The 20,768-nt window shown below is 41.6% G+C and overlaps 1 protein-coding gene across 2 annotated transcripts in view; it reads left to right on the plus strand.

The window, feature by feature from the left end:
* GALNTL6 (polypeptide N-acetylgalactosaminyltransferase like 6) overlaps positions 1 to 20,768 on the plus strand; it is a 919,665-nt gene that overhangs the window by 859,019 nt on the left and 39,878 nt on the right. For both annotated transcript variants that reach the window (XM_075066784.1, XM_075066785.1), the window contains exon 9: positions 6,964 to 7,071. In XM_075066784.1, the coding sequence (XP_074922885.1) occupies positions 6,964 to 7,071 (108 nt within the window). The remainder of the gene's footprint in view (positions 1 to 6,963; positions 7,072 to 20,768) is intronic.

Consider the following 20,768-nt stretch of genomic DNA (forward strand, 5'->3'; position numbering starts at 1 on the left):
AAAAATTAGGACTGCACAAAACAATAGAAAATACGCTGAAAGGAAAATTCTGATCACTCCTGAATGTTTAAAAGTTGCTCTGGGGTTACTCCACCATATCCTTAACTGGCATCCATTAACTGTCCATCCCTCTGTGCTCTTCCAGTCTTGGGCTCCTCCTTGTCCCTTCTCCATGACACTCTGCCATTGGAAGGATTGCTCTTTTATTTGTGCCACCACATCTATCAAACTCGTTCTCCTGCGTCTTCCAGTGCACATCTCCAAGCCCATGAGTCCCTTCCTTCATATTTATTTGTACTACAGTAGCACCTAGAGACTCCAACCAAAATTCTGGCCCCATTGTGCTAGGCACTGTACTTACATAGCAGATAGTCACTGTACTGAATTGCTTACAATCTACATAGACAAGATAAAGAGTGGGAGTTGAGGCACAAGGAAGTTAAGGGACTTGCCCAAGTCTCTCGAAGGCTATGGCAGAGCCAGGAAATGAACCCATATAACTAAGGCCCAGACTAGTGCCTTAACCACTAGACCACTGCAGCCTCTCTTTTCAAGCTTGCCTTTATACCTTTCTCTTTGACCCTTTCTATGAAGTGTTCTGTGATGTTCTATAGGAAGGAGCTGATAAACTATAATTTCATGCAGTGTTTCCCAAATGGTAGGAGCCAACTCACCCATGGATGATAAGAAGGTTTGAGATGAGTTGCCACATCCAGGTCCAGAGTAACCCATCACTGGGTCCTAGGCAAACACACCTTCTACCAGGGTGCAGGGGAGGGTTGAACATGAGCCCATTCCACGTTCAGCCTCAGTGGCAGCTCCTGTCCTGCAGGACTGGGCCCAGCTCCCATTCCAGGCCTTGCAACCTGATGCATGGGGTCACAGCAACACAGCACCAGGTTTGGCCTGGCTGGAACACTCCACTCTCTGCCTCTCCCCACCAGGGGCTTCCCTCTGCATCAACCTGGATTAGAGTTGCAGTCCAAGACTGGAGGGTGCATATGTATAGTGGTAGGTTGCCAAAAAGAGACAATGCTGTTGGTGGGTCAACTTAGTAAAAAGTTTGGGAACCATTGCATCATAAAATACTCCTGTTCTGAGCAGGGCTGGCTCCAGCTTTTCTGCCGCCTCAAGCAGATTGGCGGCAGCCCAATCACGCCGCTTCATTCTTTGGCGGGAATTTGGCGGCGGGTCCTTCACTCCCTCTCTTCCTCTTCAGCGGCACTTTGGCAGCAGCTCAGAGAACAAACGAGGGACCTGCTGCCAAAGACCTGGAGGTGCTGCCCCAGTACTGGACGGAGTGCCACCCCTTTGTATTGGCTGCCCCAAGCACCTGCTTCCTTTGCTGGTGCCTGGAGCCAGCACTGGTTTGAGCTTTCTAAATTAAATTGACTTGTTTTGTTGGGGAGGGGGGGGTTACCTTGGCTACGGATCACATTCATTGCTATTATAAGAGACATTAGAGATCTTGAGAATTTTATTGCTTGCTAGTTAGGCAAACAGAGGCATCAACATTATGACAGCATTTGGGAGCTCCACGCCAGCAGAATTCCTTTTATGGTGCCCTAGAGGTCTGCAATATTTAACACAGAAGAGTTCAAATTGTTTCTCCAATTTCTCACAGCATTTAGCACAGGTGACATAAAAATGCACATTTGAAAGACAAGGTTCCCAGCACTGAACTTCCTAAGAAAATATAAAAATTCCTTTAGTCATTCTGAAGCTAAAAGATAAACAGGAACAGCTGCTAAATGTCCTTCAAACCAGCCTGAGATTCTTTCCAATTATGCTACAAAATGCACCTCAGGTGCAGCACAGCACTTTCAAATTAAGTTTTATATCTATCAAATACAAGCCTAACATGAAGTGCTGTTTCCTCCCAATTGTTATTGCCTCAGTGTATCTGATAGCCTTTTCCTAATTCCTTTTTTTTATTGATCTCCCACAGCATCAAGAAGATGCAATATATGTGTTCTTCAACAGTCATTACATATGTTACAGTAAGAAAGCACCTAGATAGGTTTCTGCTTCCTCACATTATGTATATGCTCTATGAAAGGGAGCTGACCTTCCACTGAGTTTATCTGCTAGGCTGTCATCTTTTCCAAGGACCAGACTTAATCCTTTTATTGTCTTCCCATGCCCTAGAAACATTGTCACAATACATATTAACAGTAATTGTAAATGAGTGGTTTTCTCCCAGGCACCACCTTGTGGCCTCAGGGCAGCCCCTCGCCTCAGTTTCCCTCCTGGTTAACCCAAAGGACTCCACTTCAGGCTCTTAGTTAACCAATAGTGCTCCTGGGAACCAGTTTATTACAAAAACCTTGTGAAAATAGTCTATAACAAAAGTCCCAAAACATAGTTCATATCAACCCATGCACATGGTCTTTGTTCTCACCGTATCCCAGTGTCTTCCATCACAAATTAGGCTCCTGTCTGTCCTCTTCCATCCCTTTGCCAGGACAACCACTCCAACCCTACCTTCTAGGGCGCAAGCCTGCCTTTCCCAGTGGAAAGTCCTGCAGCCTTTCTACTGGGAGCATCCTTACCAGGGGAGCATCCCTCACTTCCCCGGCCCTCTCGCTGTTTCTCTGGGTCCAGCTCTCCAGCAAGGAGATGTCAGTGGATAAGCCCCTCCTCTGCTCCACCTTCCTTCAGTTGTCTCTGGCCCTTGTCTCCAGCTCTCCATCTTAGACTCAGCAGGAACCTCCCTCTGCTGCTCCCCCTAACTTCAGACCTCTCAAGCCTTGGCTCAGAGACACCAGCTAGCAAACTCCTCTTGCTCCTCTCCTACCTTCAGCCATCTCCCAGGAGCCACCTTCTGTCTCTGGCCACTCTCTTCTCCTATCTGATTCAGTTCTGGTTTGACTTCTGACTGACCTTTTATAGACCCCCAGGTGCTGCCCCACACTTTGAATTGGCCAAGCTGGGATCATCTGGACTGAAACAGGAGAGCTGAGCTCAGTTTCATCTAATGGGCCAGCTACTCTATTACAGTAATAAATAATATTAAACTTACTTGTATAGTGCCTTGAGTATGCAGACAGCTATAGTCCCTACTCCAAAGAGCTTACAGTTTGACAAGATGACATACAACCAAAGGATTGTCAGGAAGGGGAATAATGGAACATGAAGGAGTGGTGAAGTTAACCACATCTTGTTAGTTTCATTATTCCTTTATGGATTTTTGTATGTTTATGCATTGTTTTTCAGTAAGTTAGGAGAGTTTAGAGTGGGTGGGCAAGGGTTTAAGGGCCTTGATGAAGATGTTTTAAGAAAGGGCTTGTAGGAGAACAGTGTAAGCAAGGTGAGCTGACAAGCCGCCTCAGAGTGAAAACCTGTCAGTTTTAACTATTGTTTTTTCAGACTTTTGTGAGCAGTCAGGAAGCTGACAAGAATCAGGTCACTTTTTTATTTTCTGCTGTAGCTGAAAAAAAGCAGACACAACAGCCAGCAGGCAGTAGAGAAGATCTGGAAAATGAAAAAGGTTTGGTGAGATTCAGACATGATAAACAGGGGACTTGTAGAGTAGTGGAAATATTTCCATTTCAGTAGCCAGAAAGTTGAGGAAGGAGTAGAATAACAGAGAGAGAGCTAGAGTTGCAGCTGAGTAAAAGAGAACGCTCATCTTCATAGCAACTGGGAGGCTATGGGATAGGAGGTGAGAATAGAGAGCGAATGCTCCTTTTCTGTTCTAAAAGTAATTATTTTCAGTGGGTGGGGCTTCACATTTATCAGGCACATGCTAGCTGAAGGCTGATAGAGAAGATGGTACCCCTGGACACCATACAGGGACAGAACTGTGGTGGTAACTATTCCCTTACTCAGCTGCTGTACACAATCTGTGTTCCCCATTGCAGAGTTCATCCTACCCAGCAAAATCACCATTATCCTATACCTTGGCTCTACATGTCTACCTAGACTTTCACTTTTCCTGTTACTGTCCAAACTTAAAGTGACCATGATGCTGAGATGATCAGCATGCGCTACTGCTGGGCTCTCTATTTGTCTCATTAGTCTGCCAGCACTAATTTGTTGTACCTTTTGGGCTCGTATGAAATTGAATGCCTGCTGTTGTGTGCACTGTAGGGCTGAGGACGTTTTACTTAGACTTCCTCTGAGCACTTTTGCAATCTGCTCTCTGGGAGAAATAGAGAGAGTAGCCAAAGGGTATAACAACAGGTGTCTTAACTATGCTACCTTTTCTGATGGTGTACGCTACATATTCCCGTCATTAACTATCTGGTTTCCACACAGCCCACACTGTTTTTTCAGTGAAAACATAACAGCTCTGGGGTAAATTCCTGACTACTAAAATCAATGACAAAATTCCCATTAACATCAGAAGGGCCAGCATTTCACTGCTGTTGTCTATGTATTGTGCTCTACTTTTCCCTAGACCATAAGCACGTTTTGCCCTCTGCGTCATGTGTACAGAACACACTGACTGCAGAAACTGGGCCCTTTGCATGTGGATATGCATATGCAGAGACTGAACCTTGTAACATGGAATCTCTGACAAGATTCTGGGAGATATTGCATCATGTCTTTATTTTTACTCTGATATTAATTATATTATGTCTTATCTTTCACACCTCCTTACTGAGTTCTTCCTTGTCTCCAGAGCCAGATCCCTCCAGATGTTTATGATGTATACTACTGCAGCTTCCACACAGCGTCAATACAGACCATACTGTGATAGTGACCATGCTTAACTTCTCAGTGAAGCTAGGTGTCTTTATACACTTTCCTAGTTGATTACAGAATGTAGATGCTGCAGAGTAGGGTTTAGGGAATAGGAAACCTCTTAAAAGGTCAAGTTCTTCTACTCTAGAACTTTTCCAAAAGTTTGACTATTTCCCTAAAATAATCTACCATGAAAATGTGGGGGAGGTGAGGGCTAATGAAAATTTTTGCACTATACAAAAACAGTTTTTCTAACTAACTTAGATAACAAAAGAATCTTACTCATAAATCTTTTGCTCTTCAAACCTGCAAGAACTGAATAAATCAGCATTACTCTTTTTTCTTGTTAATAGTTTCCTCTTTCTCTTTCTGCACATGGGGGTGGTTTGCTTGCTGATCTCACAGTTTGGAAGCTGAAAAAGCTAAGACTGCAAGTGCTCTGTACAGAACTAGTGCGGAATAGTGGGTGTTCTGCTTAGAGAACAATTTGCTAAGCTAAGAAAGTTGTTTTGCCAGGGTTATGAAAAGCAAAGTGATTTTCCTACTTGACATATTCAGCAGACTACTCCATTATTGTGCTAGTCCCAGCACAAGGTCTACAGGTGCATTTTGAACTCTTAGAGTGTGAATAGTTTTAAAATCTATTTATATGTTCTGCTATCCTATTTACTGTTGTCTTTGATGGTCCCACTAACATATTAGTAGAAAATCAAAATACACTGTAAGATCAGTGTGTTTATCCTACAAGCAGGGTGGGTGCAAGGATGTTTCATGCCCTAGGCGAAACTTCCACCTTGCACCCCACCCTGAGCCTGTGGCAGTTCCCCGGCCCCGCATCAGCTCCCCACCCACCCCCGCCCTGAGGCATCCTCCTGCAGCAGCAGCTCCCCCGGCCCAAGGAGCCGTGCGGCAGCTCCCCACCCCAGCTCACCTCTGCTCTGCCTCCTCCCTGAGCACACCATTGCCGCTTCACTTCTCCCACCTCCCAGGCTTGTGGCGCCAATCAACTGTTTGGCGCCGCAAGCCTGGGAAGGAGAGAAGCAGAGTGGGGCGGCGTGCTCAGGGGAGGAGGCGGACCAGAGGTTAGCTGGGGCAGGGAGTTCCCCTGCATGTCCCCCTACCCCCCTTACTTGCTGCAGGCGGCCCTCCCCACGCCCCCCTGCCCCAGCTCCTGCCGCCTAAATGCTGACAACGGCCGGGGAGGCCGAAGGACCCGAAATGCCACCCCCCAAATGCTAGTGCCCTAGGTGACTGCCTAAGTTGCCTAATGGGTTGCACCGGCTCTGCCTACAAGTATGTTGATCCATTTTGTCAATCTACTATCTTAGTGGACTGTTTAGCTGAAAACTGAAGTACACTAGTTCTCATGTCACCAAAGTACATAAAGTCACATCTATCAGAGTTACTGAGCTGGTTTCCACTGTGACTATTGCATGATTCAGAGTCTCCCTCTCTGATAGAAACATCTGCTAAAAACAAGCAACATTGAAGCCCTTGTGAAGAATGAAATTGCTCATCACCCATCATCCTGTAGCACATGCATCTGTGGCCTGATTTTCAGAGATGCTGTGTGCTTACGCTTCCACTAATTTCGACTGGACTTGTGGTTGCTTAGCACTTTTGTAAATCAGGCCCTTAAACATTGAAAATGAATATTCCAGTTGATGCACTTTCTTTCAATATCAGAAGCTTGCACTAAAGATGACACATAAGTGACTTATGCCACTTTCTGTATATATATGAATTTGAGTAGATAATCTATTTGGATATTTCTGTTTCATTTTTTCTTCAGAAAAGTACGTGCTAGTAAAGAGCCAAGCCTTGTACTGATTATATACTATAGATTGTAGGCCAAGGGTCCTGAGTTTAACTTCTAAATTATCACCTGATTTGTATGTTTAACATATATATACGTTTAACTGTATATAACTTTTGAAAATTTGGCCCTATTGAAATTAAGAATGTAATTAGTAAACTTAATTAAGAATATTAAGAATTTGGAAATTCTTGGATAAAGACATCTTGTTTATGTTGTAAAAAGCATTGTTGGTAGACGCAGTAGCTACTATTCTTTACAGTTTGTACTGTTCTTTTTTAATGTGATCTCTTTTTGTAGTGAGACCCAACATATCAAAACATGGATTTTCCTTCATTTTTCATTCCTAGGCATTCAGAATGAAATAGGACTGTCACGGAGAGGGATCGGTGCAGAATGATTTAGGATTTTATCTTCTCTGTTGGCATTCAGTTGTCACTGTTTTGTTTTCTTCTCAGGTTTGGATGTGTGGAGGTGGCATGTTTGATGTTCCGTGTTCTAGAGTTGGACACATTTACAGAAAGTATGTCCCTTATAAAGTTCCATCTGGAACCAGCCTGGCACGAGTAAGTAGCTGCTAACTGAAATTTTCCATCTTTAAGTTGTCAGTCACTTTACTCCTTGTGGGTTAATTTCTTTATTTAGAATAAAACAATCAGATTCTCAATTTCTCTGACTAGCATATAATGTGCGATTACTTTTGTAACAGCGACCTTCTAAAGGCAAGGCTTCCATGAACAAAACAGTGCTCAATAAAAAAAATAAAGTTAGAGGCTTCAGAATAGAGGCATATTACTTTCACATTCATTCAAAAGAATATATGAATTACCTGAAGCACAAGATTGCCTTTTACACACTCACTGTGATTGTCAGTCATGGTTTTATAAGCAAAATCTGACAAATCACTGGGAATTTGAATGGTTGATTTTTCAGAAGGATTTTGATCAGTCAGCAAATTAATCCAGCAGCCTACATCTTGCAAAAGGAATATTCTTTGGAACAAAAGAATTGATCAGCGGTGATTTAAGTGACTGGTTATAACCTCTGTAGGGAATATGAGTACCTTCTTACCATGAAAGAGAAGGGAACCACGAGATCACAATACTCTTTCAAAGAGATTAAACATCTCTATATCCATGAGGTTTTCCTTCTCTAGAGGAAATGGATCTATGAAAACTATAAGTTGCTTGAGAGAAATGAGGAGCTTGTTCTAGTAATATCAAAAATAGGAAACTAAGGGCACTGCTGTGACTTCCAGGCAAAATATTAGTATTTATTAATCCTTAATCTTAATATTTTCCTTTTTAAATGTTACTACATGGTTCACTTTTATTTCCCTTTTTAGAACATAAAATGGCATAAATATTGGTGTTTGTCCATCACCATAGGGAACATCTTATGAATCATATTTTTTCTTAATAGTGAAAATATATATGAATCAAAAATACATCTCCTGCTTTGAGGAGGAGAAGCTCTTGACTTCTCTGCTGTGGGACTACACTCACTGTAATGATTCCACAGCCTAGCAGACCATAAGCCTAATAAGAGAGACAAGAAAATGAATTCTACCCTATTTGCTAACTGCATGCAGTCAAGTTGCCTTTCAGCTAGTTAAAGTGAGAGAGAAAGCGCTGCCCTGGAAGAGCATGTGTGCTGGCACTAAGCACAGCAAGTGGGAGCTGTAATATATGATGCAATAAGGAACATGAGTGAGTTGGTAAGGTAGTGTACAAATAAGCCAGAGCCACTGTAATCTAGAGTAAATGCTTCGAATGTACTGTAGGAAATGCTGTTAAATCCAGGGGTCGCTGCCCCATGCATGGCGGCATGCCGCGGGGGATGCTCTGCAGGTTGCCAGTCCCACGGCTCCGGTGGACCTCCCGCAGATGCCCCACCGGAGCCGCGGGACCAGCGGACCCTCCACAGGTATGCCGCCGAAGGTAGCCTGCCTGCCGCATTCCCGGCGACCAGCAGAGCGCCCCCTGCGGCATGCCGCCCCAAGCACGTGCTTGGCATGCTGGGGCCTGGAGCCGCCTCTGGTTAAATCTATGCCTCCACTAAGAATAATTCCATCTTGTCCATTCTCTGAGTTTTTCCAGAAGTCTTTTTCACATTGTAGTGACCTGTCTCTTGCTATTGCAACCCAAAGAGAAGTTAGACAAACATCTTTAAAATAGGAGATTTGAACATGAGTTTCCTTCCTCCCCATTGCACTAAAACAGAATAGAATATCTGGGTGGCTAGAATGCTCTCTACTCTACATTAATTGTAGTGGTGGAATGCCATCCTTTCTATCTGAGCTATTAGCATATGGCTCATTTCAACAGTTAATTAGCTTCTGCAAAACCCCTGCAGCCATGGTGGCTAATGTGGATTCATTAGGCAAAATAGTCCTCTCCTCTGCCTTTCTGTTTGTAATAAGGTAGCTATGAAATATTACATTAAAATTGTCCAAATCATGCAGAATGGAGTCTCTGCTCATGCACAGGATGAGTGCCTGGCATCATTCAGAACTGATAACTGTGTTGTGGGGAAAGAGCTGGTGCCCTAATGGGGAACATCCCATCCTTCCTGTTTGACTAATGGATCCTAATACATTGCTTGATATTTAGGGGAACCTCTCAGTAGGCATTTGTTTGAAGGGGAATTTAAGTCATTAAGCTTCCAGGCTTACTTGTCATAGGTTATCTTAAAAAGTACTGCTGCTCTTAGGATGTAATGTTAAGTTGAGTCAGGGACACCTAGAACATATGGATAGGCCTACTCCCTTTTTAGCATTCATGTCAATCAAAATAAATAGATAATCTGTCAATCAAGGAAGAGCATTCGGCCCCTGATCCAGCAAAGCACTTCAGCATGGGTATAACTTTATCCCCATTGACTGATCCGAGTCCAAAAGATAAACAAAGGTTTGAGGAGGCAGTCCAAAACTAAAGCAGTTATCAAGGTCATATACAGTCCTTTAATGAACATGGAAGCCCCACCTTACTGAGCCAGGGCCAGCTCTAGCCATTTCGCTGCCCCAAGCACGGTGGCACGCCGCGGGGAGTGCTCTGCCGCTCGCCCGTCCCCCGGCTCCGGTGGACCTCCCACAGGCGTGGCTGCGGATGTTCCACTGGAGCCGCGGGACCAGTGGACCCTCCGCAGGGACGCCTGCGGGAGGTCCACCGGAGCCGCCTGCTGCCCTCCCGGCAACTGGCAGAGCATCCCCCACGGCATGCCACCCCAAGGACGCACTTGGCACGCTGGGGCCTGGAGCCGGCCCTGTACTGAGCTAGTCTCCCTATGATTCTGAATCAACTGCCTCATATGAAGTTATTAACTAAGTGGGCACACACATAGATGATCTGGATGCTGCAGGTGTTTTTGTGTGTGTTTTGTTTTCCCTTCAGACACTTCATTTAAAACTGCTCTCCAGTTCAAGATCATGTGAGATTGTTCTCACAGTTCATGGCAATTGCACCTGTATTTTTCCCACAGCGGTTGAGCAAGGTCACCCACTCCCACCTCCCCACTCCCAAGCCATTGCCTTTCTAGATGGAGATCTGTGCTCCTTAACCTTTTAACTAGGGTATTCCCAGGGTGCACAGTTCTCTGCCTTCACTGATAGGCTGCCCAAGGACATCTCTGCTTCCTTTCTTTTCCAAGACTGATAACAGAATGATTCTTAATAGTTATGAGTTACCTCACAGCACTTGCTATTCTTAAAGTAAAAAGCATAACAGAGAAAGATGAGGAAGAAATATGTGATAACTGATTCTTCAGTCTAGTAGAGAAAGATATAACGCAATCCAGTGTCTCAAAGTTGAAGCTAGAAAAATGCATACTGGCAATAAGGCATATGTTTTTGTCAGTGAGTGTAATTAACCATTGGAACAATTTACCAAGGATTGTATGTATTCGCCATCATTAACCATTTTAAAATCAAGATTTGATGTGCTTTTTAAATGACATTCTCTAGGAAATGTTTTTGAGGGAAGGGGGAAGTTGTTTGGCCTGCGTTATACAGGTGATCAGACTAAATGGTCACTTCTGGCATTGGAATCTATGAATCTGTAGTTAAGATATATCAGTAGTAGTAGTGTTTTTCTATGCATATTACTATTACTGATATGTTACAAAATAAGTAAAAATAATATCAAAATTAACAAAGCATTTGAAATAAAATTGCAGAATCATCCCAAAACAAATATTTTCCAAAATGAATTTTTAAAATATTTTCCCTTGAGGGTGTTTGTTTGTTAAAATTGATATGTTTTTTCTAAATATTTTGATTTCAACAAATATGGCATTTTCATAAAAAAATTATTGAAAACATTTCAGCCAGCTTTATCCATAACTTGGCGCAACTCCTTCATCTACCTAAGAATCCTGCCCAGAATCCTGAGGGCACAGTGGTGGTTTAAAGTCATCTTTCTCATCTTTCCTCCTCTGGGACAATACCTGTGTGCACCTCACCTCTGCAAAGTGCAGCACACAATCTCATGCTAGTACTTGGTATCTGGCCAATTTAGATATATTTTTAGGTGCCAAATCTAAGGAACTGTCCCAGATTGAGGAGTTAGTAGAGGAGGATTTGGAACAAATTGATAAATTAAACAGCAATAACTCACCAGGACCAGATGGTGTTCACCCAAGAGTTGCGAAAGAAATCAGCTAACTACTAACATATTGTAGTATGTAACCCATCTCTTAAAAATCAGTCTCTGTATCAGATGACTGGAGGGTAGCTAACGTAATGCCTATGTTCATCCGTCCGTGGCGGCGCAGCTTCTGTCTTCTGGCTGAAGATGCCGCCCTAACAGCACACGAACTGCCCCTGCCGTCTGCAGCAATTCAGTGCGCTGCTTGGGGCAGCAAAAACAGAAGAGCCAACCCTGGCTGGGACTGGATGACAAGGGAAGGATCACTTGATAATTGCTCTGACACGTCTAGCCACGGTCAGAAGACAGGATACTGAGCTAGCAGGGCCATTGGTCTGATCCAGCATGACCATTCTTATGTCCTTTCAAAAACTGGCATGAGGATCACAGTCTCTACTATACAACAGGCCTATCAAAATCCCATCCATTCTGGGCAGTAAGGACTGTAAACAATCACTAGTGTATCATACTATACACCTTAGTATGTATCACAGTGTCATTTGTCTTCTTTCTTAGGATCACGTTTCACACATTCTCACACTATCAATCGAGCCCTGCAAAGCCTAGGCATACTTCTTTTGCTGAATCATGGTCTATGAACTAGGAAATGTCCATGCAAAAAATATTTTACCAATGTATTCAAAAAGTGAGCAAAACAAACTGGAAAAATAAATGCCACATTTATAAAGCAGACTCTGACAAACAAAATAAGAGAGAATTACTAAAGCAAAAAGACTTTTTTGTAGATGCCTCAGGATGTTGCTGCCTGCCAAACACAGTCAGGTCCCAATTTACAGGTAATTGCACATAGAGCAAGATTAATGGGTGTACAGATGTTTACAGTGATTCTACTTCCTAAGGCAGCACAAACTGATTATCATTCATTCCAAACCCTACTATCTTAGCACAAAATCACAGCCACTAATAACTATTTTTGTCTGATTGCTTTATGTGAAATAATTTTCAGTAAAAGAAGTCTTGAAACCTCATACAAGACACTGTCCCAATATATGAATTCTGGATTCTTATGCTACATTATTTTAACTACTTTGGTATTGAAGACCGTTGCTCCATTTTTATGCATTCTAGCTAAGCCATCAGCTCCTAGCCAATTATCTAGTAATACAGATTTTAAAATAGGATCAGCAATTTCTTATAGGTACATTCCAGTTTATTAGACAGGTTTTGTAAACCCCATATTAATAGATTTTTCTCTTCATGATTCCCTAAACAATATAAGAGTTCTATCAATAAAAACTCACCGTTCCATGACCTTAGAATTTCAATAGATGCCTACAGCAATCTTTTTAATTTGCAAACATTTTAAATCAGACTTTTAGCACCTTCTCCAGAGCATTAGACTAGTGTAGGTCTTTCTGAACTAGGGATTGGCAAACCCAGTGAAAGTCAACTTTAGATTTAACCCAAAAATGTGGTGAATCCTAACCCTAACTTGAATTCCACCCTGCATTCTAGGACTGGGGATCCCAGAGCCCAGTAATCCTCTGACCCAGCAGGCACAGCATGATGACATTTGCCTCATTATGCTATGTTGCTGAATTGGAACTTGCAAGAGTTTGGATTCAGTTCAAGAGGCAAGAATTAAGGTGGGTTCAGATTCCCAGCTGAACCACTTGCTCAGCCTTTTTCTGTGGCGTTAAAGGGCTCTATAGACCAAGATACTGTAGACATAACATCTTGTGCTGTGATTCCCAAATACAGAGCATTAGGCATGATGATTTTTTTTTCTAGCTGTGAACAGTGTTTGGGGTTTGCTGAAAACAGCACTTGAACATTTTTGTCAGTTTCCAGCCACGTGATAGGACAAAGTAGAATCAGTGAGTTAAACGAAGCAAATCCGTAAAGTTACATTATCCATTGACCTCAGTGCAAACTGACAGATGGCTCCTTTTGTATTTTTTTAAAGTGGGCTTCACAAAAGAGACTGAGGCAGCTCCTGTGTAAGGTGACAGCACAGGTAGCTTTGCAGTCACTCAGTCCTTTAGCACAGCAAGCAGCAATAGACTTCAATTGTGATCCAGCAGTCACCATAAATGACAGAAACATCATCTTGGAATAAGCAGGTCATTTGGGGCATTACACTCTTGCTGTAACACAATTATATACATCATAAGAATACACTTTTCCCTCTTAAGTTCTTAAGTTTCCCTCTCAGTCATTATAACACTTATAACATTTAGACATGTTTATAAGTCCATAGTCAAAATTATTTAATAGTTGAATCAAAGTCCCAATCCAGGAGCCAATTGTTTTAAGAAGGAAGTTTGAATAAATATCTGCATGGTAATTCTTGAATGCAAAAAAAAAAAAAATCAATCAAAATCTCAGTATTTTTAGATTGTTTCTTCAATCTAACAAAAATGTTTTGTTTTTAAGGGGCGGGAAAGGAATAAGCAGGTAGTTTATGGTCTATTAACCATTTGGAGAAAAAAGAAAACTGATAAATATATTATATCCAGAAGGATAACTAGTTTGCAATGGCAATAACTACTTTGGGGGATTTATTTGATGGATTATCAAAGCAACATTGTCTAGTAGCTCGAGAAACATATTGGGAGCCTGGATTCCTGGATTCTATTCCTAGCTCTGCCACTCGCATGCTGTGACCTGTGGCAAGTCATTTAGCCTCATTGTGGCTCATTGTGCCCTTCTGTAAAATGGGCATCAAAATATTTGCCTATTTTAAAGAGTCACTGGTCTTCATGGCATGGGGAGTAGAAGGGGTAAATAACAGTCTGTATCCAAACTCTGCATGCACTGCATAGTGCTTGCATGATTTTCACTGCAAGATGTGATTACAGCATGTAACTAAGGGTGAATAAAAATAACAAATAGGATATTAATAGCAGTGGCAGTAAAGCCACACGTCGAAGTGACTTTCACCTGCATACAGAAAGCAGCTTGAGTTTCTAACTCCTTACTCTTCCAGTAATGCAAATAATATATATCACTAATTCTATCTGAATGAAATGCAAACATTTCCAGAGAGAAACATGACATCTACTTTGCAGCAGCAGCAGCTCTACTACTACTGCTACTGTCTTTAGGATGAAAGACGGATTAATATCTGTTTTCTTGCAAAAAGTGCCATGAGATTTTTAATGAATGTAACAGTCAGGTCCTCTGTTTTATTTCACATCTGAAATACAGCACCTCTAATTCTGCACTGTGGCTTCCAACTATATTCCAAGGCACTGATTTCAGAGCTGCAGAGAATCCCTGAGTGAAGGAGTGCCTGTGTACTATAGTGATTGACACACTGTTGACACAATAATCTAAAACTAGAGTCTAGGATAAATAACCAATGAGAAAAAAGCCTATTGTAATAAGTAAGATACGCAATCTGCTTAAGAGGTCCTGCTTGTGACTGCCAGCTTCCTGGAAAATGTTCAGATTGCCAATAGAGCAACAGGAACTGGTTACAGGACTCAAATATGATACAATAGCTTAATATTGACAAACCCAAAGTGCATGGATTGGGGATCAGGCTGGTATATGTGCAGAGAGTGAGGTAGGCACAAAGGAGAAAAATGGGTTACGAAGGTGAAATGGCACAAATAAAAGCCTTGTACTGCTTTACAGCCAGAGGAAAAAACATTTTCTGCCTAATAACAGCTGAAGAAATTGGGAGCAGAAATAGTATTTTTATGATAATTTAACAACTGTCTAAAAAGTCAATTGAAAAAAAATCCACGGGATAGAACCATGCAGTTTCATGTGCCATGAGGGTTCTTTGTCTTGCTCATAAATACTGTTATTCCAATTTGGCATGTCATCCCTGTCTCTAAAACAGGAAACTGTAATATTCCTGTTTGTTAGGGACTGATCCATTTAAACTTTGCTTCTCTGTAATCTTGACCAGCCTGTCGTGCTATGCAGCCCCCAGCTGTTAAGCCGTCATTTCATTCCCAGGAATAAAGTCTCTGCTTTTGCCTAACTGAGTTGCCTGAATCACCATAATTGTAATGTCACACAGGACTCCCCTGAACATGTTTAATGAAGAGGTATAGGGCATTTGGTGGGAGAAGCAATCTGTCAGCCACAGAAGAAAAAAAACAGGAACTGAAAATGGCACAAAGATTCCACCAAGAATAGCAATTGAGTAAGAAAGTGCACATTTATCTCTCTCTGAGGCTGTGTTGAACTCTGCCTGGTGTTGAAGTCCTGAATTGTCCAAAGAAAGTGAAAGGGGGAAAGTAATTTTAACTTAACAAACATGATATGTAAAATTATTTTTTAAAAAAGCATAGAACAGAGTCACAGAACAATTTGAAGTGAGTTTGCCTAAATTAAAAGAACTGGTGATTAAGGGTTTTCAAGGCTCCTAGTGGGATCAGAGTTGTAGCAACAAAGTAAAGTGTAATTAAAACAAGATGAGGTTCATGCCTGGGACAACTGGATACTTTGTTTTGATTGCTCAATTTCACTGGAGTGAGATTGCCCACACTTTTGGAAACATCAGTGAGCTTCATGATCACAACTGTCTCCATCATACACAAGCACATATGCATGTACCATGGCACCACTGAGCTTTCTTCATCCTTATCCAGAAAGTTGTTCTGACCAGACATGACAAGAAGAGAGAGACCCAGATGACATTATCATCTTTGTGACTGTGCCCTGAGATTCTTGCTGCTTCCGTACCTAACATGTCAATTCCCAACCCCATTTTATTTCTATGGCTTTTTTTAAATCTTTCTATATTTGCTTTCTTTATTGAATCTGGCTTAACCAGCCAAGTCAAATCTAACCTAGAAACACTTTGCTGTGATCAGTTTGGCATGCTGAAAATAATGCTGTGTGCTGTATCTGTGTTTTTACAGTAGCTGACCTACAAGCCAGAAATAAAAGCTTCATTTTCCTTTCTTTTGCTATTCTTTACTCCCTCTCCCCTACGTATGTATTGTAGGAGACAGGACCACACCGTAAAATAGAAATTGAGGACCCAAGATCTACCATGCCACCCAAAATTGACTCTTCTTCTTGACAAAGATATTTGATGCCATTTGGGAGACTGTCACACAGTTTCCATGGGGAGAGAGGGACTAAGGGAGACAATGATTTATGTGAATTTATTTATTTTTTGTTTTAAATACTTTAACTTTTTTGTGTGTCTAACAAATAGTAAATGAGTGTTTAATTTGGTATAGAACAAGCAAATTTTGTTCCTGTCAGCAAAAACCCTGAACCCCAGATCAGTGCTTGTAGAAACCTGCATGGAACATGGAAGGAGAAGCACAAGTTGCAGGAGGGAAGAAGGTACCAGGTGGTCAGTTTGTATACACATAGCTAGGATAGTATCAGAGGGGTAGCCGTGTTAGTCTCGATCTGTAAAAGCAGCAAAGAGTCCTGTGGCACCTTATAAACTAACAGACGTATTGGAGCATGAGCTTTCGTGAGTGAATACCGACTTCATTGGATGCATGTCAATGAAGTGGGTATTTCACCCATGAAAGGTCATGCTCCAATATGTCTGTTAGTCTATAAGGTGCCACAAGACTCTTTTGGCTGATAGCTAGGATAGTTCTCTTAATAAAATATCCAATTTAGTTTTAGAACCATGGAGTCTTCTCATGTTAATACCCAGCATAGGGTACAAGGAAACAATGCTAATGTTGTAATAAAAACGCCTATCTTAAAATTGTAACTTCCTAAAACACTCATTTTTAATGGGTGCATTTGACTGGGAATGATTCCCAAGTAATGCAGCCCTACAACACATGGGAGCAGCAAATACCTGTTGCCCTCCCCTTTTCCAGTCAGTCCTCCCACCATTAACTCCTCTCTCTTTCTCTTCTTTAATTAAAAAAAAAAAAAGTTGTTTGATTTAACCAAGTCTCATGGTTTCCCACCAGCAGCCACTCAGGTAGGTTACTTCGGTCTAGAGTTGGATTATTTCCTGCTTGCCTAACATTGTAGGTGAGATAAACAAAGGGTCAGAAAATCCAGAGAAGCGGAGCACTGAAAGTGGGATGCTCATTGATGTATGTTCTCCTGCTGCTGGGCGCTCTAAAAAGCTTTCCACTGCAGAAGAGCTTTCGAGAGGAGGGGTTTGAGAGCTGCCATGTGACCAATTTACCGTCCAATGTATTAGTCAATCACAGAACCAGAATCTACCACTTTCCAAAGCTTATGCATTTTGGAATGGCACAAATATTTTTTGCTTGGATAAGACCCTAATATGGGTCTTAAAAACATTTACAAATAAATCGTTTGTGTTACTTTTTAAATATATGGTGGGAGCTTACTCTAGTTTTCATAAGAGCAAACATACATTACTGCATTCAAGTCAAGATATTAAGATTGATTGCTTTGAATGTGTTTTTCAGCATTGGACTTTACTCCTTTAAACAAAACGGTGTGTGGTAATTATTAAGGCTATATTGTCAGCATGTGTAGAGATAACCAGGATAGTGAGCTCAAGATTACTTGATTCAACAAACCTCCTTCAGAGCAGTCAAACTATGAGGAAACTGTTCGGTATTATTTGAACATTGTAATTGACTACTTCAGAAAGAGCTTCCTACTGATAGCTCAGTCTAGGGAATAAAGTTCTATACGCTTACTCTAAAAGGTCTAGACCCTCTTTAGTTTGAAGCTTTGTAGCTAGCTAGTCAGTATTTTGTGAGATTTTGTGTATTTGAAATGGAAATGGTTCAAATATTGTGGAGTAACAACTAGTCCATGGCTAAGGTTGCATTCTACTTTCAGTTGTAAGCCCAATGTTGCCTCTTCCCCACTAAAAGATGTACAGTTCAATCTCCCAAATCTCTTGGATAAGCCAGGTTATAAGTAAAATGTAATAAAAAAGCATTAACACCTTTTTCAATGTGCTATATCTTTAAAATGGATATCTGAAAACCTTTGAGTTGGTGCAAAAATTGTCCACTGGTTACATGTACCAAAATTTAAGATGAGGATATAACTATATATTAAAAGTTATTGACTACCAAGCAAGGAATGTCAGAAGGAATGTTAAAATTCCTGTTATGTCCTCAGATACGATGATGATATGAATATCTACAGAGATAGGCTCTTCAGGGGTTCTGATGAGCCATAGGAAGATGTCATGAGTATGATGAGCTTGCCATCCTGCTTGTTCAGCTAAAGCAGGGGTCCCCAACACGGTGCCTGCAGGCGCCATGGCACCTGATGGGGCGTTTAAGTGCACCCGCGTACTGGCCAGCAGACAAGCATCTGCTGAAATTCCGCCGGCAAGCTGCGTCATCCAAAGGCGTTGCCACCGAAATGCCGCCGATTTTCAGCGATATTTCAGCAGTGACGCCTCTGGATGACGCTGCTTGTCGGTGGCATTTCAGCAGCGACACCTATTGATGTTGCCACTTGTTGGCGGAATTTTGTGGATGCTCATCCACCACCACGGTCCTCCATGGCTCATCATCTGGCACTCGCCAGATGAAAAAGGTTGGGGTCCACTGAGCTAAAGAGTCCCAGTGTCCCACTGCACACTCTTACAAAGTTTGGGCCAAGTCAGTACCTTCAGCATCTCAATGTTGGACGTTATTATGTACGGAAAGGCTACTTTAGGCACTTTTAGAGATTTCAAAAATGTATTGGTGTCTCTGGCCATTTAAGTGGTGTTCAAGATAGTGCTCTGTCCCTGTTTCTGGTTCAGTCGAAAACCAAGGTATTCTGGGGTTTATTGTTATAGCAGGGGAATGATAGGTTGGGAAGCAATGCATACTGGGAAGAAATGTATGATTTTGCCATTTCAGAGAGAATGGAAGGTAATAGGGCAAGCTTTTGGGTCTCTCCAGACAAGGTTCCAGGGGGGTGGGGGAGTTGAAAGAGTTGGAAAAGAGTCTTATAAAAATCGAAGAGTTGGGTAAAGTACCCTGAGGAAAGGTTGGTGGTGTGGACTAGAAAGCCAGAGTCTTGGTGGGATCGTAGAGAAAGACCTTAAAAGATTAGGTGATCCTCTTAGGAAATTCACTGCTTGTGGTTTTCCACCAAAAGACTGTAAAAAAGCCAAATAGTAAAGGTTGAGTGGGATTCTGTGCATGGAAGGGTGATAATTTGTCTTGGTGAAGGACCATTTGTGAGCCCCTGCACCAACAAGTGGAGGTTTAAAGAACTTCTTTTGGACTTTTATTTTGTTGGACAGTTGTTGCTTCGGAAGGGATGGAGTGTATTTAGTTAAGCCAGAGATCTAGACTACTCTAGAAAGGAAGGGAGAAACTGAGGTAGTAGCTACATTTGCTATTGAAGAGAGAAGCCACTGCTACAGTTATTTACCAGTTTCCTCCTGCTTGGTATCCTGTACAGTAGGACTCCATGGTACTAAGTCAATGATCGGATGGAATAATTTTTAAAAAATAGTATCATGCTACTTTTAAAACTGTAAAACACATCTAAAATAGTTTTCCATTAAAACATGTGGGATGAACAGAATACATGAGGGGATGATGTGCTATTGTAAAGGTTGTACTAGCACTCATGGTTTTGCCTCTTCTGATTAATGGGTTAAAACCTAGTTTGGCTCTGTCTACACAGGCAAGGGCAAATAGTATTCTCACATGGCTGGGAGATTTCCATGTTATAATGTTCCTCAAAGAGAGTCATACTGCCTTTGTAGCTGTCATTCTTCAGATTTATCAGATTTATATTTCCTTTTGTCATGGCAACACCCCATTCCCTTACCATTGAAAGCTAATTTCATGTAAATTACCCAGGAGAATTGTGTTGCTTTGTTTCCAATGAAATAGCAACAAAAGTCAACCTTGTGTGGGGCATAAGTCATTCAGAACAGGGACTTCAGTGTTGTGATTTCTTAAACTGCCTTAATTGCACATGTCCCGTTCTTCAGGTTTTAATGTGTTTGCTTCACAGAGACAAAGAACATAGTAACTTATCTTACAGCACCAGCTGAATGTACTTCATTTGTGCTGTATCTCGCTGTCTTTGTATTCAGATAAGCCTTATTAGTTCTGAGTTATCTAGGTTTGTGCAGATGCTTGAAGCAAACTAAATTAATAAAATTCAGGAGAGTGGTTTTCAAATGAATCTTGAAAGCAAATCAGAATAGGAATCAGGCTCACAAATATGCAGAGACACTTCTGAAAGGATATATTACCTTCTGTTGCTGATTGTCAGATGAATATTGTCCTCTATCTTATTACAGAACATATCAGCATTTCGCAGCTCTAGCATTCTATAAACAGAACATTACGCGGTTTGAGGATCTTGTTTTTACAAGCAAGGCTATAAGATTTCTTTAATGTCAGAATGTCACCCAATGTGATGTGTGTATGGTGGTTTTGTTTTGTGTTGGACAGCTGTGGAAGTGCAGATTTTAACTTGACAGGAAAAGATAATGAAAAACAATTAGAGAAACTTCTGGAAAAAGGGGACTCTGTGAAGATGCACATTAGTGTGTAAGGGGGAGAAATGAATGTACTGAGTTCATACCCAATGCTGAACAGAGAATATGAACTCTGTGGGGTTTGGTTGTATCAATTATCTGTTGCCTCCTTAATCGATAAGATCTCTTTCTGAATCTGTCAAAACAGTTGAACAGAGAACCAGGTAATGTATTTTATTTGGACTTTCACAAAAGTCTTTGTCAAAGTCTGTCATTC

Source organism: Chelonoidis abingdonii, chromosome 5, assembly GCF_003597395.2.
Source record: "Chelonoidis abingdonii isolate Lonesome George chromosome 5, CheloAbing_2.0, whole genome shotgun sequence".
NCBI lineage: Eukaryota > Metazoa > Chordata > Testudines > Testudinidae > Chelonoidis > Chelonoidis abingdonii.